The sequence below is a fragment of the Bactrocera latifrons genome, unplaced genomic scaffold, assembly GCF_001853355.1.
Source record: "Bactrocera latifrons isolate USDA-ARS-PBARC rearing strain unplaced genomic scaffold, ASM185335v1 scaffold_234, whole genome shotgun sequence".
In the NCBI taxonomy this organism is placed as follows: domain Eukaryota; kingdom Metazoa; phylum Arthropoda; class Insecta; order Diptera; family Tephritidae; genus Bactrocera; species Bactrocera latifrons.
The window spans coordinates 137,098-164,031 of NW_017535897.1; the positions used below are offsets into that span (position 1 = coordinate 137,098).

At 35.5% G+C, this 26,934-nt stretch overlaps 1 protein-coding gene across 21 annotated transcripts in view; it reads left to right on the plus strand.

The window, feature by feature from the left end:
• Positions 1-26,384, plus strand: part of LOC108968947 (PDZ and LIM domain protein Zasp) — a 47,948-nt gene extending 21,564 nt beyond the window's left edge. For 4 of the 21 annotated variants that reach the window (XM_018933313.1, XM_018933314.1, XM_018933312.1 and 1 more), the window contains 13 exons: positions 786-937; positions 1,006-1,168; positions 2,194-2,327; positions 2,678-2,772; positions 4,765-5,146; positions 7,146-7,340; positions 10,298-10,403; positions 14,402-15,601; positions 15,819-15,951; positions 19,277-23,543; positions 25,126-25,309; positions 25,364-25,603; positions 25,663-26,384. In XM_018933313.1, the coding sequence (XP_018788858.1) occupies positions 786-937; positions 1,006-1,168; positions 2,194-2,327; positions 2,678-2,772; positions 4,765-5,146; positions 7,146-7,340; positions 10,298-10,403; positions 14,402-15,601; positions 15,819-15,951; positions 19,277-23,543; positions 25,126-25,309; positions 25,364-25,603; positions 25,663-25,740 (7,329 nt within the window). In that variant the 3' untranslated portion in view covers positions 25,741-26,384. Of the gene's footprint in view, positions 1-785; positions 938-1,005; positions 1,169-2,193; positions 2,328-2,677; positions 2,773-3,680; positions 3,898-4,764; positions 5,147-7,145; positions 7,341-10,297; positions 10,404-14,401; positions 15,602-15,818; positions 15,952-16,787; positions 16,929-17,702; positions 18,198-19,276; positions 23,544-23,937; positions 24,959-25,125; positions 25,310-25,363; positions 25,604-25,662 lie in introns of those variants that run through there. The other 17 variants (XM_018933326.1, XM_018933328.1, XM_018933320.1 and 14 more) reach the window with 17 other exon arrangements.
• The last annotated feature ends 550 nt before the right edge of the window (positions 26,385-26,934 follow it).

A 26,934-nucleotide genomic window follows, 5' to 3' on the forward strand; every position in this document is an offset into this window, starting at 1 on the left:
AGTGTCATAACTAAGCCATAAATAAAGATATTAAAGTGAAATTTGGCACAAAGGATCGCACTAGGGAGGGGCATATTTGGACGTAATTTTTTTGGAAACTACTAAGTTTTTTGTACATATCTCGAAAACTACTATAGCTATGCTAACCAAACTCTATAGAGCCATTTCCTTCAGGCATTTTCATATACAGTTCAAAAATGGGAGAAATCGGATAATAACCACGCCCACCTCCCATACAAAGGTYATGTTGAAAATCACTAAAAGTGCGCTAACCGAGTAACAAAAGACGTCAGAAACACTAAATTTTACGGAAGAAATGTCAGAAGGAAGCTGCAACCAGGCTTTTTTTTTTAATTTAAAATGGGCGTGGCGTCGCCCACTTATGGACCAAAAACCATATCTCAGGAAGTACTCAACCGATTTCAATAAAATTCAGTATAAAATATTTTCTTTACACCCTGATGACATGTACGAAATATGGGTGAAATCGGTTCACAACCACTCCTGAAATCTCGATTATCACTTTATCATGCGAGAGGATAAAATGTTCGGTGACACCCGAACTTAGCCCTTCCTTACTTGTTTTTAACAAAATTTCGCCATTCAACTCGTAGAAAAATATGTACATATTACATATATTAATACTTATACATATGTACACAAAAAGAGTAAACTTAGGCTATCAATAGGATATATGTACATGTATACATAAAAGTTTTAATTCCTTTATTTAATATTTGATTATCCGTTCAGTTCTTGTACACTAATGTAAAAATGGTTTTTAGGTAAATGGCGGCAGTTTAGCGGAAAAGGCTGGGCTCATCCCAGGAGACGCTGTTCTAAGGATTAACGATGTTGATGTTTTCAATTTGCGGCATAAAGATGCACAGGACGTAGTTGTACGTTCTGGAAACAATTTTGTTTTGACCGTGCAAAGGTGCGAACAAATTGAACAAAGGTATTCATAATGTAAACTTAATATTAAATTTTAATTTTTCTCACCAGAGGAGGCTCTACTTGGCGCCCACATGTAACCCCCACCGGCAATATCCCACAGCCCCAGCAGAATTCTCCGTATTTGCAAACAGTGACGAAAACTTCTCTAGCTCACAAACAGCAGGAATCACAACACATTGGCTGTGGTTATAACAACGCTGCTCGACCATTTGTAAGTAATTCGGTGCCTATACATACATATCTATGTACATAAATATGCCGTAAATCATAATTTACTTGTCATCTCTAATATGGTCTTTACCTCTGGCATATCTGACAAAGTAATATTTCGTTCAATGTTTGCCCTCTTAAGTATTAATCGCGTGTATAATCAACATTTCTACTAATATGGGATTTGTGTGATGCGTTTTCATTTCAGATAATGCTAAATGAATGCTCACGTGAAGGTTTTCGTATATATAAGTATATCTTATGTGAATAATATACATATCTACATTTAGAATAGTGAAATGTGCATTTGACCTCCGAATTAATGTGTTCCACGAAATAAATATATTCAAGTGAAATTTCTTAAATATTTTTCATAGTATTTAAAATTTCAAAAATGTATAAAAATAAACACAACGATATGTGTGTATGTAGTAGCTTCCGATTTCATTAATATATTAAATTAGCTATTAACTCAAAATTATCTCTTCACATCATTAACTACCCCTAGCTAATTTCGAAACATATTTGTACATTCATTCATATGAATGGATGTAGGACAAATTGGCACAGAAGGAATAGAAATACATACTAACAAACACCATACAAATATATAAACGTATACACACACATAAAAAAAGTAAAGGTATCAGTAGCGGGTGAACTCGCTAGTTTCTCATCGCAGAGCAGTCCTAACAGGTTATTAGAAGAGAAACATATACAAAAATAAAGATGCTCGAAAAAGCATCTTTATTATGTTCTGGAATCCCTGCGGGGATGCGTGAGTTCCTAGACTAAATTAAATTTCAGTATGTTCCTATGACCTCTGGAGAATTCTTTCACGAAAATTCAATTCTTCGCAAACTAAGTAAAACTTTTTCTCACTTGTACACCTAAGCACCGTGCTCGTCTCTGTTTTTTTAGTTTTTTTATTACCGTTCCGCAATTATCATATCGTGTTTCATTATCACTTTCACAACGAAAATCGCTGTGGAGTTGAACTACATTTCTTCTTTAATTCACATTCAGGCCAATGGCGGAGATGGTAATGTCAAGAGTATCGTCAATAAACAATACAACACGCCAGTTGGCATTTACAGCGATGAATCTATTGCCGAAACTCTTTCAGCTCAAGCTGAGGTCCTGGCAGGCGGTGTTCTTGGGTAAGTATATTCGAGTATTTTCTGAAAATTGCACATTTAAGCTCGTTTGTTTTCATGGTGTTTGCAAGAATCTCTTGTGAAAGCAGTTGTGCATCGAAAATGTAACTAAATTAAAAGCAGTAAGAATTCGATTAGTGAACCCACCAAACAATGATAACTTTTTATAATCAGCAAATCAAATTTTGTAGCTATAAGCTATAGTAGACTGGTCTGAATAGTTTCTTTGAAGCTTGTAGCGATGCTTTGAATAATACTCCACGACAAATTTCGTGAATATACATAGCCAAATAAAAAAGTTCCATATAAGGTCTTGAGTTAATATTAATATTGTATTCTGCTAAATTTTTCAGTGTCAACTTTAAAAAAAATGAAAAAGAGTACCAACCAGACAAGTCGGAAGTTCTGAAGTTCTTGCGCGAAGAAGAAACTGACGCTTCGACTCCAGGTAACCACTCGCTCGCTCATTATATAGCTTTAGCTCACATTCTACACATTTTGAACAACGGTGAAAATATATTTTTAGCTGATAGCTTACAGGATTAAATACAAATATAAAAGTAATATGTAGAGGATTAATTTTGTTGTGAATAGGAGTTACTTGAAACAAATTTCATAATTGAAAGGCTAGTACCGTAACTAAACTGTTTAGCAGAATCAGAAACATTTGCATTTTTAAAAACTCATTCGTTCGACCTTGAAACCCTACTGCACCATGAAGATTAGCTTAAAGAGGTACGAACATATTAAAAATGGGCATTTGGAATATAAAAACTACTGTGATCAAATTGAAAGGTGAATTTTGTCCATTTCATCTCCTGCAAAGAAAAAGCAATACACTTATGCCAACGATTTTCCAGTCGTCATAGCATCCTCCGTCGATTCAGCTTGTATATCCTCAATTGAGTCAAAGGGTGAATTTGCTAAATAGCCAGAAGATACCTGAAGGTAAATCAGGCGAATGCGGTGGTTGCGGTTCAATAAATTCAGACATAGTAAAAATCGAAAAAATCAAAACGACACGTATTTCAAATATTAATGAATATTTTGAGGCGAAATTTAGCATAAATATCACTAACCGTATACCAACTTACAGAAAAAAATATTTACCGCTACGAAAAACATGCGAAGTATAATATAAATTAAAATTCACCTTTCAAATTGATCACAGTAGTATATCTCATTTTCTTAGAGAGCAGAACTAGAACTTTTGTCATTTCTCGCATCTGTATTATTTGTGCTATATTTTATGTTCTTCCTTTCATGTTTTTACTTAAACTTGCCTGATTTCAAACTACCAAACCAACGCCTCATCATCAATCTATGTTTTATATCGTAAATAAACAAAACACAAAGTGTTTCACCAAGACAACCAACAGCAACACCAACACCAACAACAATACCAACCACAGCTACAGCCTCATCAACATTATCAGCCACCACAACAACAACACTATCAGCAACCATCTGCCACCAGGCACGTAAGCGCACCGGTAAACTCGCCGAAACCTCCAAGCACTGGTGGTTTACCCACAGGCCAGAATATTTGTCACGAATGTGAACGCCTCATAACGTAAGTTATAGTTCATTCATATAATATTTAATTCAGAATGTAAATTTGTACTCTTTTATATAAAAAGGATATACATACATACATTCATATGTATATATTAATATTATATAAAAGCGCTTGAAGCAATAAATAACGGTACAAGTTATTAACATCGAAAAAATTTAGTTTGTGCAAAAACGGGTTAAAAAAGAAATACAATAAAAAGTTTTAAATATTTTTATAACTGGCTCCAAGGTTTGATTGAAATAAATTTAAATTATAATTACAAGTATGATTGATGTGTGACATACACCCACATATGTATATACATATGTAACAGCTAAATTGACAGCAAACACAAAACTAAAAACGAATGGTTTTATACGCGCAACTAATATAATTAAAGATATATACATACATACATATGTAATATCTGCATCTATTAAGTTGTGCCTTGGTAAACACTTTCGAACCTTGTTTGCGATTATGGTATATAAGAATATATGTATAAAATAGGAATGTATCTACATAAACTACCACTTTGCATCAACTCTGTGTATACTCTATTTAACAATAAGTTTTATATTATAATATGCATGAAACCATATATATATATACTTAAATTCATTTACTCATGACCAATTCCTGTTCTAATTTAGCTTAGGAGTGTCTTTCTTTATATAACTGAGGTGTTTATCAGGATAGCTTATGAGTTACATCTATTCAATAGGATACAGATGGATAGAGAAGAATAAAAATCTGGAAGAAAGAAATAGCATAGTGGATTTCATAGAAAAGTCACCCTCACGACTACACATAAACTTACTGCACCTCATATCATATAAAAAGTTGCGTTTTAATAAACAATATTTGAATGAATTCAAACAGAACCACCGGTTCCGGCAAATTTCTATTGGACTCAAAGCCACGCCATCGGAGGCAATGAGCGTCGTACACCATTATCTCACAAACATCAACACCTTTTACAAGAGGAGCAACCACAGGATGAGTCCATTGGTACAAATTTGCAAGAAAATAAAATAGCCCCGAGCTCGGCACAGCGGCCCAGCTTCGCACAGTCAGCAAAGCCTTCATCTTCTGAACCCGCCGATCCGCGCGTCATCATTATGCCAGTGTGCCCGGCATTGCAAGGACCGGAATATAAAGCGGAAATGGAAGCGGCCGCCGCTGCCTTGCAGCACGACGATGGTCCGCGTCCATTTTCGGCCAGTGGTCATCCGGCATGTGCATTATGTGGTGTTGGCATTGTGTAAGCGCTTTGATGTACTTCGAGTATATAATCGTGTAAACTGTACTTGTAGCTCGCAAAATTGAGAATGCGTTGTCATTATGGGCTGCAAATATGTTTTTGTGTTTTATAGATCAGCAACATTAACATTTAGATTACTAGATATGGCCATAATTTTTATGTGTAATTCATTCATACTATACATACATCTCCATTTGTTCAAGCTTACACAACTATGTACATTATACAATGTATATGTAGGGTTGGTATGGAGAGTAATAGGACTGATTTCCTTCCGCCGCGATTGTACTTCGGAGAATGCTCGCACCGACTGGATTCGGTAGAGGACGTTCCTGGCTAACGAACGAGCGCTTGGTCAGTTGTCTCCGAGCACCGGAAGAGTCAGGATAAACAGTTTCGTTCGACGTGTTTCCGTAAGTGATGCAAACTGAAAATGCAGCGTCCGTTAGAGCAGATTCTGTGTGAATCACGGTACATCTGCGACAGAGACAACTAATATGATCAAGCAGGCTTACCCAGATGTATGGAAGAGATCGCTGATGAAGACCGGAAGAATGAGCAAATCCAAAATGGAAACGTGCCGATACTCTTTTTTGACATCAAAAGCATCATTCAGCATGAATTTCTTCCTTCTGGAAAAACCTTTAATGACAAGGTTTATTTGGAAGTCCTCAAGAGACTCAAACGAAGGGTCAATCAGGTCTGACAAGACATCGAAATTGGAAGTTGCACGTCCCGGCTCACGCCGGCCTTTCTTGTGAACTACTACCTAACCTTCCTCAGCCGTCCTATAACCCAGTGTGGCTCCGGACTTTTTTGTTTCTTGGAAATCATGCTGGCAGCGCTGCATCGACGCAGATGGAGATGAATAATTAATACAAGCCATGAAAGTTTAATGTTTCAGCTATATTGTAAATATTTATTTATGGTCCATAGATTTAAGTAACTACAGTCAAACCCGTCTCACATATTCAAAAATCGTGCCAAAAGTTCGTGCAATTCTTAATAACATAACATTCCATTTTGGTATACCATCATATTTTACACAATAGTCGAGTGGATGTAATTTTCAAAAGGTTTCGTCAAAAAAGCTGTGGGTTTTGAAGGCAGTCAATTTATCAAATCCGATAGTATTTCATTCTTTAAACAAATTTTAGATACATTTTGATAATTGATTTGCCGGGTAAGGTTTATATCATTAGTAACTTAACTTAATATTTCAAATTGAAGTTATCTGATATTTTAGGGTCAAAATTAAAAATACTCATTAGAAATACAAAATATTGCTGACCTTTGATCGGGCAGTTCGTATGACAGATATTTGCCATAGTGACTTGATCTGAATAATATATTCGGAGATTGCATCGTTGTTTTGGTCAATAACCCATGCCAAATTTGATGAAGATATTTCGTTAAATGAAGAAGCATTCAATATAACCACCATAATTCCGATCGTGCAGTTTGTATAGCAGCTATATGCTGGGTTCGGTATCGGCCGTTATGTCAAATAAGCAGGCCCTTGGTGAGAAAAAGACTTTGGGACAGACGTACATACACGGAGATCGACGTAGCGAAATCAACATAGCTGATCATGCTAATCATTTATAAACATACTATAAAGGGTTTCCGACGTTTCGTTCCGGGTGTTACAAACATCGGGACAAGCTTTGCTCAAAATCATTTATTTATGCATGTTCTGCTTAAACTTTGGCTACTACGAGTACTACATATATTTAGAAAGTTGCAAGCTGTTGTTGCCACAGAAGCCAACCATACCATTTGTGATCTACGTATTCTAGTTATTATTCAATCATGAAATGTATTTATGCCGAAATCTACAGAAGTTTGTAATTATTCAACTTAAGTAAATTTATGTCGTAACATTTTTTAAATTCCAATTATTTTTTTATTTTCTTACGAAAAATTACATGTAACTTTAAATAATGACAAATAACTAATTCAACTAATGACATATGTGATTTTTGTTCTTTTTACGAAGGGGAGTGTTTGTGCGCATCAAGGATAAGAATTTGCACGTTGAGTGCTTTAAGTGTGCTACCTGTGGAACTTCCTTAAAGAATCAGGGGTATTACAACTACAATAACAAACTCTATTGTGATATCCATGCAAAGCTCGCAGCGCTTCAAAACCCACCACCTGGCACCGATGGTTACGTTCCTGTACCAATAAAGCCGTAAGTATTTAAAATTCATTTGTAAACCTAATATTTGCGGTTCACTTTCGATTGGAATATTCATATATATGTACATACATTCGTATGTAATATAAATTGGCATTTTTATACTCTCGCAACAAAGTTGCTAAAGAGAGTATTATAGTTTTGTTCACATAACGGTTGTTTGTAAGTCCTTGGTTATATATACCAAAGTGATCAGGGTGACGAGTAGAGTTGAAATCCGGATGTCTGTCCGTCCGTCCGTCCGTCTGTCCGTCTGTCCGTGCAAGCTGTAACTTGAGTAAAAATTGAGAGATGCTGATGAAACTTGGTACACGTATTTCTTGGCTCCATAAGAAGGTTAAGTTCGAAGATGCCGAAGAAGCCACAAAATGGCGGAAACCGAAAACCTATAAAATGTCATAACTAAACCGTAAATAAAGATATTAAAATAAAAACAAAGGATCGCACTAGGGAGGGGCATATTTGGACGTAATTTTTTTGGAAAAGTGGGCGTGGCCCCGGTCCCTACTAACTTTTTTGTACATATCTCGAAAACTACTATAGCTATGTCAACCAAACTGTATAGAGTCGTTTCTTTTAGGCATTTCCTTATACAGTTCAAAAATGGAAGAAATCGGATAATAACCACGCCCACCTCCCATACAAAGGTTATGTTGAAAATCACTAGTGCGTTAACCGACTAACATAAAACGTCAGAAACACTAAATTTTAYGGAAGAAATGTCAGAAGGAAGCTGCAYCCAGGYTTTTTTTTTAAATTGAAAGTGGGTGTGGCGTCGCCCACTTATGGACCAAAAACCATATCTCAGGAAGTACTCAACCGATTTCAATGAAATTCGGTATATAATATTCTCTTAACACCGTGATAACATGTACCAAATATGGGTGAAATCGTTACACAACCACGCCTGAAATCTCGATTATCACTTTATCATGCGAGAGTATAAAATGTTCGGTGACACCCGAACTTAGCCCTTCCTTACTTGTTTCCTTTACGGTCATAGGCTGCTAATAATTCATAATTTTTAGATGCTGAGATGTCGTCGTTATTAAAGTATATATCGATGAAGCCACACAATGATTTTTATAGACAAAGACAAAGTAGAAAACAAAATTATCTAATATAAATATACTAGGTCTAAAGTCACCGTATACTGGAATATGAATTATATTTAATTACATTTGCTTGAGCATTTTCTGGAATACATATGTGCGTACATACATTTTTTATTTTTTCGTTGAAAGTTATGTACATACATCGAAAACTAAAATACTTACGAAAAATAGGGTTACTTAGCGAAAGAATCGGTATGAAAAAGTAAAATATTTATTTATGAACTAGCTCAACTTATGTTTATTCCCAATACTCAATATACTCAATGACTTTTTGGCTATCTATGTGCTGATCTCATTGCACATTTCTACCCTAATTTTAAGATCCTCATGAATTTACTAATTTTCAGAAAATGTTCACAAACTTCAGCAATACTGCAGTTGGGTTTATTTAAATTAAAAATTGCATTTTCTTCATCTGAAAATAAATCCGTTTTAAGTTTTTGTATTGTTTTAATGGGGTATTCTACACAAATGTACAAAAAAAGATATGGGTCATAGCTGAGAATTAAGTGATCTCACCTAAAATTTTTTTATTTATTAATTATTTTTAATAAATATTTCTTCCCCCAAGTATGTAAATGTAAATGGTGTAAAATGTTACATATGTATATGTAAAAACAACTAGCACCGAAAACAAATCGGGATAAATTAGGCATTATGTATATAAAAGATATGCGATTTCGAGATTCCCTGCATAGACTTTCGACTACACATATCCACACAGGAAAAATTCTAACGGGGTAATATCACACGATCTTGGTCGACTGGCCCAAAAAATGAAATTATCTGCTCAGTGAAGTGTTCTCTCAATAAATACATTGATTGATACAATGTTTGAGAAGTCTTGTTAAAACCAAATCTTGTCATGATCACGAGCTTCAATTTCAGACATCAAATAGGGGTAGGCGCGATAACGCTCGCCATTGACGATTACGTTCTTATCGGAATCATTTTGGAAGAAATACGGCAGCTCTTGAATCTCTTCAGGCTGCTCTTCGTCCCAAATGCTGTAATTTTGCTTGTTTTGCTTTTACATAACTATTGAGCAGGAACTGGGCCTCATCGCTGAAAGCGCGAAGCGATGTCGCTTGTTAAGGTCGAGCGGCTTTAGTGCATTTTGTACATTTTTAAGATATTCAGGTAAAATGCGCCAATTTGTTCCTTACGTCAGTCCGAGTTGCAACAAACGGCGCCGAATCGACTATCCACGGTCTTCGTGTACGCTCTCAGCTACGGTTGTTTACAGTGAAGAAAATATACACTGTTACTGGACTTAGTCTATTCGGTCAAATATTATCCAATAATAATAAATGGTGGGTCTTAAGATGGGTGATGGTGTTGCGAATAGTACGATTATGTTAAGCATAAGTTGAGCGAAGCGCGCGAAGTAGGGTGATCGGACCATTGCCACACCCACAAATCGAAATTAATCGAAAACGTATAACGTGCCGTTAACTAAGCATTAAATTTAGATAAAGAACTTCGATTTGGCACAACGAATCATATTAAGGAGAGGCACCTATGGTGTGAAAATTTAAAACAAAAATGGCTTGACCCCGCCTTCTAATAAGCTTAATGCATATGTATATCTTCCACACCAAACATTACATACATACTGTTTGATTCTGTTCACAAACCATTCGATAATTTTATCGTCGAGAATAGTCATGTTTTCTTCGAAGATAATTATTGCTAAACATATTTGTTTGACAAAAGTCGCAGAACACATATGACCATGCAATATTTTTGAATCATTTTCTAATATTTACATACATATTTCTTTACTTTTTTGGTTAATTAATTGAACGAATTTTTTTGAATCATCTACTTTTTCAGAAACACAAAGTTAAGTGCCAACACTATCTCCTCAGCTTTAAATGCTCACGGGTTTAGCGAAATCCCCGTGGCTAATGGAGGAAGCGTTGCTCCGCCTACAGCTCCGGTAAGCATATACTAAGTATATAGACATTATCTCTGGCTGTTCATTTTTGTCGTGACTGTCTATAGGCGCTAACACATACGAGTACATATGTACATACAAACACACCAAAACACGCGTTGGAAACAAGCGACTTATCCTTTCTAAGATTCGTTTTCTTATACAAACTTATATACTGGCTATAAAATGTTTTTCCAGTTTTTATTTTAAATTAGCTTAGTTTCATGCAAATTGTTTAAAAGCTTAACTAACGCACTGAAATAAAATGGCCGCTTGAACTTTAAATGCTATCGTTTTGGTGTGTAGCCCATTGCGCCTACTTTGGGACATACATAAGTATGTATGTATTTTCTGTATGTGTTGTGTTTGTAACTTTATATTTTTATTTTCGCTTTGACTTTTGCATGGCCATATTCCGATTTTTATACATAATATTCATGATACTTTTTTTGGAATATGTGTTTTCATTAAATGTTTTTGTTCATATCTACATATGTAGATACATGTAGTAACTATACATGAATGTAATGATGGTGAGACATGAGGCGGTATTGTGCGATTTGAATTACATAATTAGCTAACAAATACACCCAAAAACTGCATAATTTATACATACGTATACATATATGTTCTTACTCTCATGCCAAAGTGGTAAGCCATTAATTAAATTGAGTGTAAATAGTTTTTAATGGCTCACTGACTTCGTTTCGATTGGCACCTGCTTATATTGAAGCGCTAAATTTAAATAAGTTTATTTTTAAAAATACGAAAATCGAAGAAATTCACAAAACACAGCGATCTCATTCCCCTCTTTCACTCTAAATGCCCAATAGTCTACCATCTAGTGAGCCAAGTGAAAAAGTACATACATATTCATTAAGAGTATGTACATGGGCGCCTTTTAAAACATATAAGGAAGGAGCTACATAAATTATATGAAAAATTTAGAATATAACAATAGGATAATCTATAATATCCTGATAATACCTGCCTGCCTATAATTTTGAAATTGGTTTCCCATAACTTGTAAATTCTCAAGATAATTTGGTCGTTGTGTTTTAGATTAGACATTAAGTAATTCCCTTGAATGCTTCATATTAAGTAAACCTAATTGGAACAAAGCTTTTGAGTCTAGTTGCATCAAAGATATTTATTAGTTTTCGTCTCCAAATATATTTGCGATTTTAATAAATTAATAGTAAATGGTATTCCTAAAATGTTATTACATTAAAGTGAAAAAACTTGTCTACTAGTCATTCGAAATTTGTTCGCAAGCATTCTCAAGTTGGGCTAAGATCAATTTGAAACCAACTTTTTTTAATCAGAACTTATACAGATGGTAATTGGTAATAATAGTATATGCAATATACATAAAATGATAGTCATTGTAAACTTTTGTCTACAGTTCTTCCAAAAAATTTCAATAAGCGAAAACTTTAGAAAAAGTTCTCTAACTGATTTAATAACAGTTATGATGAAATATTCCATATATTCGCCAATCTTTAAGTGACTTTATGAGCTGATAGTTGGGCCGTGATTGAGGTAGACCAGGATTGAAGCATAAATAACCAAATCCCATAATATAATTATAAACATATGATCTAATTGACCATGAATGTGTACGTGTATGTAAATATGTAAGCATACTATAATAATCAGAGATGCCTCATGCAATATCCTGCTGTTTAAAAATAATCTTTTGGTTAAAAAGAGCAAACAGTCAGTGAAAAAGTTTTGTGTCAGAAAAGCAACAATAGATTTATGTAAGTATCTGCGCCCTTCATATAGTATTCTCATTCTGCCGCCTTTGTACTTTGTGCTTTCGTTGGCACTTACGAGTATTGACAATTAAATCGTGAATTGTCGGTTGTAGGTATTGACGAACTTTCAGTTTGCTTTTATACAACTTGTCCGAATGGTGGTTCGCACTCCAACGGACTGTTGCCGAAATAACAATCGATAATCGCAGTCACTTTTTCTTTCAAACGTTAACGATTAAAATTACATCAAATAACGACATTTATCATCTTATTCTCTTCAAACGTAAATCAACGATTTTTGGGCAAGTGCGATGATTCAAGCGACAATAACTGTCGATAAATTTTCAGTCTTGTAGAAATCCATTACATAACACTACGATTATCACGAACAAAATTGATCATGTCATCAAAATTGATGTGTACTGTGCGCAACTTTTGGAATACTGTTTCATGCCACTAAGTGACTTTGCCATGGAAAAGACTGTAATATGTGAAAAATGAGCTGTGATGTATCCAAAAGAATGATAGAATTTATTGACAGTGTTAACAAACTTAATAAAGCTAGGTTTAAAAATTACTAAAATGATAAATTCAGTAAACCGACTTGTGATGATTTGATATTTCCTCATGCAGTAGTCTGCTACTACACTCGAACTGTATGTCAAGGGCGAAATCGTTTTCGATATTTAAATTTGCTGCTGCGACATGACTTCCTAACAGCAATATTATTGAACGGGCTGAACCTAGTTTAAAACTCCAAGAAATCTTTTTAATTACATCGCAAAAATTAAAAAGAAGTCTTTCAATTTAATGGGACGGTGATCGATATGTATGTAGCTCGCATAGTTCGTGTGGACCCGTATCTTAGCGAGTTAAGTGCTCATATCTTTTAAAATATTAATCTATGTTAACCGAACTTGATTGTGGCATTAAATTTCGTCTGAATATCGAGTAATATTTTCGAAACGTTAAAACTTAATTCAATAAAAGTGGTTGACATGCATAAAGACTCGAAAAGAAAAGTCGAATAGCTTACTTTTAGGTTTAAATTTCATACCTTATGAAGTGCTTGTCCGACTTTGAACTACCTCCCCTAAAACTAATAGTGAAGGATATAGGGTTATATGACCGTACATGCTGAAAACTTGGCACACATATTCCAAGGCATGGGCCACAGCCACGCTCACAAAACGCCATTAATCGAAAACGTGTAAATTGCCATACCTAAGCACTAAATTAAGGTAAACAAAGCAACCAATCTCATTAAGAAGAGGAAGTTACGGTTTGAAATTTTAGATAAAATTCTACAATCGGGATGGAAAAGGTGCCCTTTATATGAGCAAGTGCTAAAATTATACGATGGGTGTGTTACCTCCCACTTTTCAACTAAATCCGATACGAAAATTCCTTTAATATTTCTAAATCACATTTCAGAAATGGCGGAAATCGGAGTGCAACCATGCCTACTTCCTATATAACTCAATTTTAAATTTCGACTAATTCGTTTACATTCCAGTATACAAATAAAGTACCAGTTAATATAACGGCATGAAACTTTGCACGAATAATTCCCTTTAAGTATGCATTTTATGACCAAACATTGTTCAAATCCCACTAAACCTTTTCAAGCTCTAAGTATCGATTGCTGGACCTCAATACCTATAGTTGACTTTTGATCGAAAATATCGGTCAATGTATGAGATATATAATAGAAATTCAGAAGAAAAAAATTTACATATGTACAATGTTCGGTTTTCTCCTTTTAGATCAGTGCCCATTTTATATTGATTAAAATTTCGATAAGCAGAATTAAATTGACGAGGAAATATATTCTATTTTTAGCTGGGGAATTATTGTTGGAACATCATTTTTTTCACCAATATTTATTTAGGGATAAACGATTATGTGATATCTTCTGAAATTATACGATTTTCTGACGCACTAATATTCTGCTGAATGAAAATGTCTTAACTAGAATTCAAAATTTTGATGGAGGATAAATATTAAAGTTCCATCAATGAACATCGCTTTCAAAGATATACATTTTTTCCATAAATTTAAAGAAAACCTATATAAATTAAATTCACGTATCATAACCTAAAAAAACAATTAAATAATTCGAATTTGTGTTTTAATTTGTTTGTACGCATTTTGTATTTTTTATCTTGTTGGTTGCCGTATGCTTACTAATCAACTAACATTGCTTCCACGTCGCTATTGGTAAATAAACAACCCACACAGACGGCGCCATCACATGATGGTATACAAAGGAATAATATTGACTTGCCATTACCGCCACCTCCCTCACCAACATCATTACAGCAGTTAGGGATGGATAGTGGATCTGAAATAACACAAGACCTGAACAGGCTCTCGTCGCTTTCATCTACGTCGAATAGTTTGTCCGCCTCAACTCCAGGTCATATGTCACAAATTGAGGTTATGATGGAAGGAACTGTAGATAAAATGTCCAGTGGATACGTTTCGACTTCACCATTGAGCTCGCATCAAGCTTCCTCATCGCCTTCTTCAACGTGTGGCATCAACACCAATAATAATGCGGTCACACTGATAGCAGCCTTAACACCACCTCCTCCACCGCTTCTTCCATGTAGTCAAGTGCAACAGCAAACCGAATATGACATGAACTCTCAAAATCAGTTTGACAGCAGAGTTGGCAGGGATTGCTTTGGGGGTATTAGTCATGACAGCTCAGTTGGGCAGAGCGGCGATGGCAAACATTCGTTATCAGGTGGAGATTATAAAAAGTTTTTGAAAGAGTATTCCAACAAGTTGCTTACCCTAACCAAACAGAACAACAACAACACTCTCTCGAATACCAATATATTGAATGATGATCTAACCGAAAATGACAATGCCAATAGTTATAACACAAACAATCTTATCAATTCATACCACAGTCCCAGCAAAAAATCGACACAGACACCAGTACAAGCTGCAACACATTCACTTCAAACTTGTGGTTCCACTAAAATTAATTCAACAAAAACACGACCCACACAACATTCGGCCGTTGTTGCTTTATCGCCGACGTTCGCTAACCAATTGAAATTTAATTCCTGTCAGCAGGTTGCAAAACCAGCAGAAACTTTAGACCCACCTCCGCCAGTTACGCCGGACTCTCTATCCACCTCTCAAGCAAGTACTGCAATTAGTTCAACAATCGCCAACTCGACACTGTTGAACACTACCAACAACATTAATTCAAGCAACAATAATAAAGAAAGTGAGCAATTGGAAGGTGCGACTCAAAGTATCCACGGCAAAAGTACAAATTTCTCTTCAGGAATGCTGGCAAACCCATCTTCGGCACTGGACACTTCGTCGAATAAACAGCCATTTGGTGAATATGTCACCTTAACGGGCAGTGTAATTCGCAGTGTTGTGCCACCTGGTAAGGGTGTAAACATCAACTATAAGGTAAGAATTTTTGTTAATCACGTGCTCAGAGCATTTGAAGGCATTTGCTATGTGCTTGGTTTAGAGCTAGTTTCGTTGTTGCTTTTTAGTGATCTTATTATTAGTTAATTTCAGTCTATATTTGCCCAAATACTTAAACAAATATTTAAACATGGACTTATCTTTTAGGTAACTTCTCACAAGATTGCTAACTTCAATTTTATTTTTTTTTTTATAGGTTAATCAGGGCTATGCTAGGCCATTTGGAGCTGCTCCAGCCGTTGCCCCGAAGTCTCCGGTTGCGTATCCGCCGCAAAGACCGGCTATCAATCCGTACGCTACATTGCCGCGCACAAATGTCGGCCAACAAGGTAAGGGTACTAAATATTATCAATATTACGACGACGAGGACGATTATCGTTCAAATGATATGGAATGGATCTAGCATGAATAGAGCCACCAGGACTAAAAATTATTACAGACAAACTAAATTTCAAATGTTTTATATAAAAACGACACACAAAGTATGTCATTATAATATTTGTTACATGCAAAAAATAGAAAAATTGCTAAAAATTGTAATGTTCGTGCAACAACTTATAATTTCAAACCGTACAGAAAAATCGATTACTTGTTGGTACAGAACCATTTGCACGGTTCAGCTATTTAGAGCAATACTTCGTATAATTTCCTTGCTATTTTTTATTTTTTTTTTTTTTTGTTGTGCAAAGTAACTAATAAATATAAGTGTTATAATTTCCAAAATTTTCAAGATTTATAACTGAATAATTCAAATACATGACTAAAATTGTGATTTGAATACGAAATGCATTAACACTGCACAGCAAATTTAACAAAAACTCACCCAATATCCAAAAGAATTTAATTCAAAATTTTGTTTCGTCAATTAAAAACTGGAAGCCGACTAACATGTTTTTTCAAAAAGACAATTTTTTAATCTGGAAATCCCTCATTACTAACATCCCTGTTAATCTTATAACTGAAGTTACTTTACAAAATCGAAAAAAAAATCTGAAATACCATATACTTGTACATATTTCTTGCTGGTCATTGATGTGTTCATACATTAATAATTAAAATTTTTCCCTATTTGGAACTACCACCGCCATCAACGGCATGTGCCTTCACATATACGATTGCAAATATATTTAAATATATATATATATGTATACATATGTATAATTAGGACGACGAGTAAACATATACAACAATTACACGAAAAATTACTCGATACAATTTAAAAAACCATTGGCAACGAACTATGGATCCAATAAATATGCTACCATGCCCGCATATAATACGCAATACAACAACTACTACAATCAAGGTAAAAACTGATTGTAAGGTAACAATAAAAAGTTCGAAGGCATCACGCTTCGGCGCTTTGAGCTTTCATATCCCTAAGTCGTTAATGCCAATCTGTTGTTAATCATAGTAATTAAATATAGACTTGCTAACTCAAATATAATACATATGTATATTTAAATATTCATGACCCATTTCAAATGGATACCTATCTAAATTGAACTATTCCTTCGGTGCGCTTAATAAATCAGTAGCTAGCTTAAGGTGTCTAGGACATAATTGGAGTTCGATATGGCTGCGTCTAATATTTGCGACTTCAATACCGTTTAAGAACTTTTTCCTAAAATTTGTTCAGAAAATTAAAAAAATTTTAATTTCTGGTAAGAGCGGTGCATAGTCAGAAAATTTGAGGAAATTATTTCATTACAATTGGAATTTAATTAATACCTATTGACTGATTTCGTAGAGACCTACTGTGGTTCTAAAACTGTTTCGAGAGTACAAAATATAAAATAGACAAGTAAATATTCGTGATATTAAAAAAAAAACCAAGAATTTTTGACAAATTTATTAATTTTATGTACGCATAATATCTGTACAACTTGTATATCTATTCCAAAATGTTATGGCTTAAACAAGGCTACACAATTTTTTTCCTTTTATTTTATTTTTCTGAATATTGAAAATTGAAAAGACGCAGTTAACTAACTAAATGTCATAAAAATATTTTAATATATCCTTCGCATACTTTTTTCCTTTAATTAAATTTTTTCGTATTTCTAATTCTCCCTTTTAGGTTACGTCCATTATTAAACTCAATCAAAGTTCAATCCCCTCCCTTCTAGCTAAACTTTGAGAAGACAACTACCGGAAAACCATGTATCCAGTGTTAAGTGGTGAATTTTAAATTGTTAACCTGCATGTATACATAATTATATCTTAATATTTCGAGATAATGAAGTGAAGTTTCAATATCTCCACAGTTTCAATAACGAAGACCAATTTACTATTGTTTGTAAAAACTCTCGTAAACTTCGAAAAAATATTCAAACTAATGTTTTCTCAAATATAATTCAGTTTGAATCTTCCCACAATCGAAAATTTCAGACTGGAATTTTTCTGCCATTTGTAAACGCAAATATTTTGATGTTAAAATATTTAAATTTTACTTGTGGTTAAAACATGCTGACCGTACTAACCTTACCGTAAATATCATTGTATCGAAAAATTTTCAATAAATAGTCAGATTGAAGTTTTCTTCATGTACGATTTAATTTAATTCTACTCAAAATCCAAATTGTTTTCAGCACATAACACATCAGTGTTATTCACATATGTATAGTATATAATATAAAATAGTAAAATATGCCAACTAACTTCTATTAGTTCGCTGCGCCTTTCCACAATACACTCGTAAGTATCTTAATTACTTAATAGATATACATGCGTACAGATGTTTGTGATTGGATGTGTCTGAAGAGCATAAATTATAAATCAGCATTTATAATATAATAAATAAGCACATACTGAAACTAGAGCACTCAGGCAAAGCTCTTTTAATTAGAAGCTCCGAAATTATTCTATTGAACCTGTTCGTATGATGGGAACTAATAAAAGCCGATATATCATAAACCGCCGCTCCACCAATTGATGTAGTATATTAATGTCATATGGACGTTCTTAGGTAAAAACATATGTATCTTAAAACAATATTGAAAAAAATGTTTCTTTAGTATCCAGTGCTAATATTTATAAAGTCAAATCGCACGTATGCTCGCTCAGGTCTTTACGAATGGCTAAAGAGATTAACATATAACATAGCATTATACTAAAGTTTTGCTCCTACATATGCACATGCATAAACAAATAAATGTTAATACATATGTAAGTCGCAGATACAAAGTAATGTCATATTTTCAAAGGCCGTTCATTACCTTAACCTTCTTTTGCCCAATTGTAATCAGTTTATATTCTTAGCCAAGCCTCTTAAGCTTCCGAGTAATTCTAACAATTAAATGTATTTTATTTCTTTTTCGATCTCGTACTATTAATTTTATGTTCACACTCACACACGTTGATATATTACTAATTAACCGATGTTTGCAACATTTACCCGCCATTCACCCTCATTCCTCATCCTTCGTCAAAAAATGCGCTAATCATCATTTTAAAATGAATATGAAACGCATTATAAATGGTTTATTTGAAAACTGGTGTCTTACCCCTTATGCCTGTGTCTTTACATAAATTTGTGGCGAAATCGTGCAAAATCAAAATATTTTAAATAAAATCTTCACAATTGGAAAAATGTCAATTGAATGAAATGCAAAAACCACCAACTATCCATCCCTAAAATACCTTGACATACAGATTCTGATGCTAGCTTGCAACCGCAATATGCGGAAGAGTTTCATTCTACTGCAGCGCCAGATTACTTTGAAGAAGATTATGAACTGTCCGAAGTTAATAGACAAAACCGCAGTAACTTCTCTTGGCCTCCACCAAAGGAGGATAGCCCCATTGTACCGACGGCGGCACCACTTTATATTCCTCCACCAGAAACACAACATGTTTTCGCCAAAGCAGCAAACGTTTCACATTCGCAAAAGGAAGATGAAGTGGTTAATAAGACATCTTTGCATGCAGATGAAATAAAAGATAATGGCCACGAACAAACTATAAAGCAATACCTTCGGTCGAATCGACAGAACAAGTCGGCACCACATCTAACTATAGATTTGCAACCGCCTGAAATTGAGTCTAGCTCGGAAAGTTTTACATCAACATCAACAACAACGACGACAACGTCAGAAGAATATCAACGTATGTACGCCGCACAGGTGCAAGCCTATCAAATGCAACAAATTTATGAGCAGCAGTCCGGATCAGAGTTAGATTATCATATAGATATGGAGGTTGCTACTATGCAACAACATCCACAAGATTCCTCCTGTATAAGTTCATCCGAATATATATGTGGACGTCGAAGTGCTCAAGAATGCGTTGAGTCCTTAGTTGCACCATTAAATACAAATAAATTAATCGAAATGGTCAGGGAGGTAACACCTAGTCCAGTTCCTCTGCCGAATATCCAAGGAAATAGACATGTCGTCTTCATTGACGAACCTGAGACAAAAGAAATTCCGTCATATAGTGACGAAGAATATAAATCTCAAACTCTAGCTAAAAGCGGCACAGTATCTTCCGATGCTACAGTTCCATCTGATTCACTACTGGGAAGTGAAACTTTTGTTAAAACAGAAAATGCTGTAGTTCAGGAAAGCCAGCGTATTTTCCAACCTACTTCCGAAATTAAAATTGAAATAGCTCCTGTACGACAATTACCACCGTCTAAAATACCTAACCCTGTGCCCAAGGAATGGATCAACCCCATGGTTAGGGTATTGACTACAGCTCCAGATGTGCCTTTTCACTTAGTAGAGTGCCCGTGCCCAAAACCTTGCGATAATGATTCATTCGAATCATTGGAGCAAGATCGAGCACCCCAAGAAACTGTAAAAACTCAAGACGCAAAGGAGATGGTGTATGCTGAAGAAATATTACCTATTGAAGAAACTCCACCCAAAGGTTCGTGGCTGGCGAATGCAATAACAACTGCACCAGAGTGGGAGGTACGCTTTGAGCCTCCTCCTTCACAAATAATTACTCTTCCCGAAGAAACTAAACCTTATATGCCACCGCCTATTGATATGAAACCGTATATGCGAGAAGATTACCGTCCCAAATCGCCATTTTTAAGTGCACTTACTACAGCACCAGAACGTCCCTTTGAAGGTCATTTTGAAAGGGATGTGCCTATTCATTTGCTTGATCTTCCCACACCCAAAGAGCATTTGACCTTGTCAGATGCATTGTGCACGGCACCCGAACGTGCTTATACACCATTAAATCCGGAAAACGCTACAAATGTGTTTGAGAAACAAGAAATCGAAAAGAATAAAAAGAAACAAGAATTTCAAGTTCTTAATCGTGAAGAAGAATTAGGTATCAAAGCTCTCGATAGTGAGTCCATCGAATACTATACGACGGAAAGGCGAGATTTTTCCCAACATCGTAAATCATCCGCATTTGCGGCAATGCAAGCATTCCAACCAACCCAAGAGCCTTTAATTTCCAATACTCCACGCCAATCCATTGCGTCCTATACAAAAGAAGATTTTGATCCTGATTATGAAGGATACTATAAAGCTAAAGAACGTAATAAAAAGCGCATTGATTATTATCACAAAAAAGAAGAAGAGCTTCAGCAACAACATATTGAACCAATCAAAAATCAAAAAATATCAGAGACTAATACATGTCAAATGTCCTCATTAAATTCCTATACCAAACGAAATTCTTCCTCTGAATCCTCTTCCGCAGTCCAAGCAATGTCAAACACCACTTCTACTAGCACGTATGACTCCAATTCAACGCATGCCTTAAGGTCATCATATCAAAACAATACTCGCACCGTTAAGTCTGATGTCAAGGTCGACTTGCACGAAGTCATTGAAGAAACAACTGAAGAGCTTGAACATTCTGATGTACTATTTCCACCACCATCACCGCTAAGTCACCTTCATGGAAAATCCGCTTCTTCCGGTTTGCACAAGGCTGATACAATACCTAAATATCAACGCAATTGGACAGTATTACCTAATCAAAGTCCTGCTCGTACTCCAGAACCACCTGAGCTTCGTGAAAATATTCCACTTGCTTTTGTAGATGCGCCAGTCACTAGTTCATCAAGTAACCCAGTTCATAAACCAGTAGCCCAAAGCTGTACAACAATAGCAGTTTCTCAACAATATCAACAGCAACATGAAAAAATCTCATCAGCAAATCGTGGTTCGATCAAAAGTACAAGTAGCAAATCGTCTTCTCAAGAGCAATCAAAATTGTTAATACAAAACAAAAAACCTATCGTTCCTATCATAATTGAAGAAAAAATAGCTCCCCAAGTAACAATGGCTTTTCAATCATTAGACGAACATTTGCAAACTGACGAGTCACAAACCCTAAGTCGCCCTTATACGCCTTCAATTAGCTCAAAACCAGTCCCAGTAATTCCCTATTATCAAACACCGGAAGCGCTGTGCTTTGACGAGTGCCCTGCGACCCATGCTCGTAATTACGATCGTCGGTCAGCTTCACCATTTCCAGATCGTGCTCGATCTCCTGCTCCGGGTCCACCAACAAACCCATTAGCAGCTATACGTTCACCAAAACCCATAGATAATAAGATATCTTCCTTGTCTCCGCTTATTCTTCAAGCCGGCTCAATTACTACTGGACAAAGTTATTTAGGTGCTCAACAGCAGCTGCAGCAGCAGCAACAACAACAAACACAAATATTATCACACTACGAACAAGCAATCAGTACAGGAAGTCAAAGCTGCATTAATAAACCCGGTACAATTAAAACCTGTGAAATTGGTGATTACAAGGTACAAAGCACTGAAAAAGAAGTCCAAAAAGTTCATCAAAATCAATCAAAATTAGATAGCCAAACGAAGATTCAAATTGGAGATACTCAGATTGAGAGTAGGCGACGAGTAACTGAGGAATATGAACACACTCAAAGCGCCCGTTCTGTAGAAATTCGCACTGATTCAAAAACTATCAAATCGAGCCCTGCAAGTGAACGTCGCCAATCGTACGGGAAAACTGGATATGTCGCTAATCAGGCACGTCGCTTATCTGGTTTAGAGCAGGAGATTACCAATCTGACTAGTCAATCTCAAGCCATTAGTGCACGAGCAGCCACACTAACTGAGACATCATTTCCTCAAATAAAGTCGCCCGAACCTTCATCGAAATTTCCAACTAAACCGGTGTTACCTCCTCACGATGAACCTCAACGTCCAAACTATTTATTTTCTGCGACCCCTTATAATAAAATGGTTGGTCCGCCACCAGGATTTAGTGAGCAGCAGCAACAGTTATCACCTGCCATACACTTGTCAAGTGCATATGGATCATCTGTGGTTTCGCAACAACAGCAATCATTAAGCACATATTCAAGCAGCAACTTCACTTCTTCCACAAGCAAAACATCATCATTATCATCGCAAGCTAATGCCACAAATGTTGGCAGTCTAACAAAAGCTTCTATTACTAATAACAATATAGCTGGAGCGGCAAGTGCCAGGACCACCGGCGCCAGTGCCGTTTGCCCCGTAACGGGTACATTCTGTCGCCCGGGCCACACTTGCTGCAGACAGCAACAGTTGCAAACGCAATCTTCTGCAACTGACGTAGTTAACTATAATCAAAATAATAACTTAACATATCGGACGAACGCTTCCACAGGTTTAACGGATATAAAGACTAATGCGCAAGCTACTGCTATCGCTACCGCTAATGCGGCTAATGCCATTGACACAGGGGCATCGCAAGCGCCACATACCGCTACAGCCGCCGCGGCTACTGCAACCGCAACTACATCATTTCCGCCACCTAATACAGTTGATAAAAACAAGTCTAACGCTGGTCTCGATGGCTTAACAGGTGTTGGAGGCAAAGGAGCATTTGGTGCTACTTCCGCTCCTAAGCGCGGCCGTGGAATCTTTAACAAAGCAGTTGGTCCTGGTGTTCGTGTACCCTTGTGCAGTAGCTGCAATATCCAAATCAGGTGAATGCTGCATACTGAATTGAGAGATTGGTGTTTTTTGGTTTTATGCTATGGATGAATTGTTGTTGTTTAAATATACTTAAATGAAAATGTTACACAAATAGTGATAAGATGTACGTTAAGCATGATAATATATTTTCTATGTTTTTAAGTTTTGTTTATTAAATTGAAGTTGATTTCTACTATTCCGTTAAATATTTGGTTACCCGTTTCAAACTCATTTTATTGATCAAGCATCTCCAGCCTTAGGTATATAGAAAATATATTTACACATGTATATATTTTAAATTAACCATTTTTGAATGCATACACTTTTCTTTAATTATATGTGCTGTTTAACCCATTATAACCCTTAGCTCGATACCGTTGTGTGTCTATTTTATTCATTTTGCAGAGCTTTGCACTAAACCCACTAATGCTAACGCTACACTTCCACACAAAGTAAATTCGAAAATGAATCGGAATATGTCGGACGCTCATCAATCGGATACTGACTTGCAAGCCGATGGTAACGCTACTGCTATGTTGACAGAATCCATTGGTTTAATGAATGTAGGAGATAATATGGAAAATTTTATGACAGAAGCGGGAAAAATTATTTCAAATATGTTGGAAGCCCGATTGGCAAATAATCGCGGTACGATGCCGACGTCATCTCATGGTGGTAGTACATCTAGTTTGCGAAGCAATTGTAGCTCCAATCAATCAAGAAGTCCCATGGTAATTCGAAAGCGCTTCGACTTAGAGGACTTCAAAAATGTTGATCCAACCCTTCCAGGGGCTTTGAAACCGGTGGTTACTGTTCAGCAATTGCCTGAGCAAAATGCGCATATTGAAAATGAGATTACTTGTCAAAAGGAGAATCCAGAAATTTTTTCTCAAAAGGAGCTGGACACTACATTTGCCACAAAGCTGCCTACTAGCCATCCTATGGGAAAATTACTTGATATTTGTGATAACAATATACAGAATTACACCTCAACTCCCCAGACTTTTAACGTTCCATATCATTCACATGCGACCGAAACCGACAACTCCATTAAAAAAGCTCAGGGGGGTGATATTATAAGTTGCCAATCAAACGATATTCCATCTGCAAGTAAACCACAAGATTTGATATATCGAGAAAAAGCTGGCGGCTCACTAAAAAAATGTTCAAGTCAAAGAGAAGGCGAAATTTCTACTCACGAGCTTGATCGACGGTCATATATCGAACCAACTGATCTCAATGTAAGTGATAGTGCACGAGAAGGACCAGCGTTTAGTATACACGTTCGAGCTCTTGGTCCAAAGTCAAGTAATAGTGAAGGTCTGCCAAACGCAATTATGCCGCCGGAAAATGAAGAAGTTGTAAGTCAGTTACTAAAAGATGGAAAGCGTCCGATCTGCTGCCAGTGTAATTTAGAAATAACTAAGTGAGTAAACGTTTTTATATGATTAACAAAATGTGGTATTACTTTTTTATGTGTTAATATGAATTCAATTTATGCATACGTATGTTATATGACATCTCGCTAAGCGAGATTGCAATTATACATTTGTTCAAAATATTTTAAAAGTTTTTGTAATTTTTATACTTCAGAGGACCTTTCATTACGGCATTGGGACGTATCTGGTGTCCGGAACACTTCATTTGTGTAAATGCCAACTGTCGTCGTCCATTGCAGGACATTGGATTCGTTGAGGAGAAAGGCGATCTTTATTGTGAATACTGTTTCGAGAAGTACTTAGCTCCTACATGTAGCAAGTGTGGAAGCAAAATAAAGGTAAGTTCGTTATTATTATTTAAATGAAGTGGAATGAACTATTTTATCGATTAGGGTGATTGCTTGAATGCCATCGGCAAGCAATTCCATCCAGAATGCTTCACATGTGGTCACTGTGGTAAACTTTTTGGCAACACCCCTTTCTTCTTAGAAGATGGCAATGCATACTGTGAAGCGGATTGGAATGAACTTTTTACAACCAAATGCTTCGCTTGCGGATTCCCAGTTGAAGCAGGTGACCGATGGGTCGAAGCTCTGAACCACAATTATCACAGTCAATGCTTCAATTGTACAGTAAGTCACAAAATTTAAGTGTTATGTTAAAAGTCATTAATATTACTTATGTTTTTTAGTATTGTAAACAAAATTTGGAAGGCCAGAGCTTTTACAACAAGGGCGGCCGTCCCTTCTGTAAAAATCACGCGCGCTAAACACTTTTGTAACGTTACGTAACTGTACATCAGGGATCACGGATATAACAATACCACCCCACTTACAAAATATGCAAAAATCATCGAAAAATAACAAACACCTCGAAAAGAATACATTTCTCAGTCTCAATATCACGATTTCTGAATTAAAATAATAATTCTGAGTTAAATTAATAATTTTTGTCGTTATTTTTTGAAACCAAATTAACACAATTTTAAATCACAATGTATAGCTATACATGACTAAAAGAGAACTCGAACGAAGCTTAAGTATCTCTCCACCAATCGCGCATAATGTGGATAACTGCAACTTGCATACATGAGAGACCACATACATGCAAAACAGTATCTAGCGATATTATTAATTCTATTGTAAAACAAAAGTAAATATCTAGAATTGTAATCCCGTTTTATCAAATTGATTTTAAATCGTTTTAAAAATTAATTGTGTTTTAATTAAATGTGTTTTTACTTTATTTTATTTTATTTTTTTTTTTTGAGACGAAGGCCTTGTATTTTCATCCTCATTGAATATACTTACATTCAAATGTACTTACATATACATATATAGCTATTTCTGAAGTCCCTTATAATAAACGGCGAATGTTAATCAATAATAAAAGGAAGCTTTTCGAGTTCGATAATTCATATTGTTACATTACATAAAAGTCATTTGTATATATATAATATATAAACGCACCACGTAAGTAGTAAACACCATTGAATCGTACAGTTGGTTTTTATCATTCATTATATAATATTGATTGTAATGAAGAGTTAAGTTTGGAGCGATAGTCACTCGGATTTCAACTTTTAAGAAAATTTCAACATATGAAAGGTTAAGCGCAGCCTAACTTCAATTTGTTTTTTTTTTTTTAAATAAATTTTGAGTACAATCATAACAATGGCCGGCACGAACACAATACGCGGTGTCTATTTTGCAGGAGCACATATTGTTGCCATACTAATAACTTTCATAAATGATACATACTATATAACAGAGCTATTTTATGCTTCTCTTTGTAAACTAACGTCAGTTCTGGTGAAGCTTTGAATAATTTTACATTTTACAAATTAGTGACAATACTACTCCACTATGCAGTCGTCGGCAAAATTAGAAATGTTTTTAATTAAGCGAGAGCGACAACTAATAGCCTGCACGAATGCACGATAATCGTGCAGCTCTTTAAATAA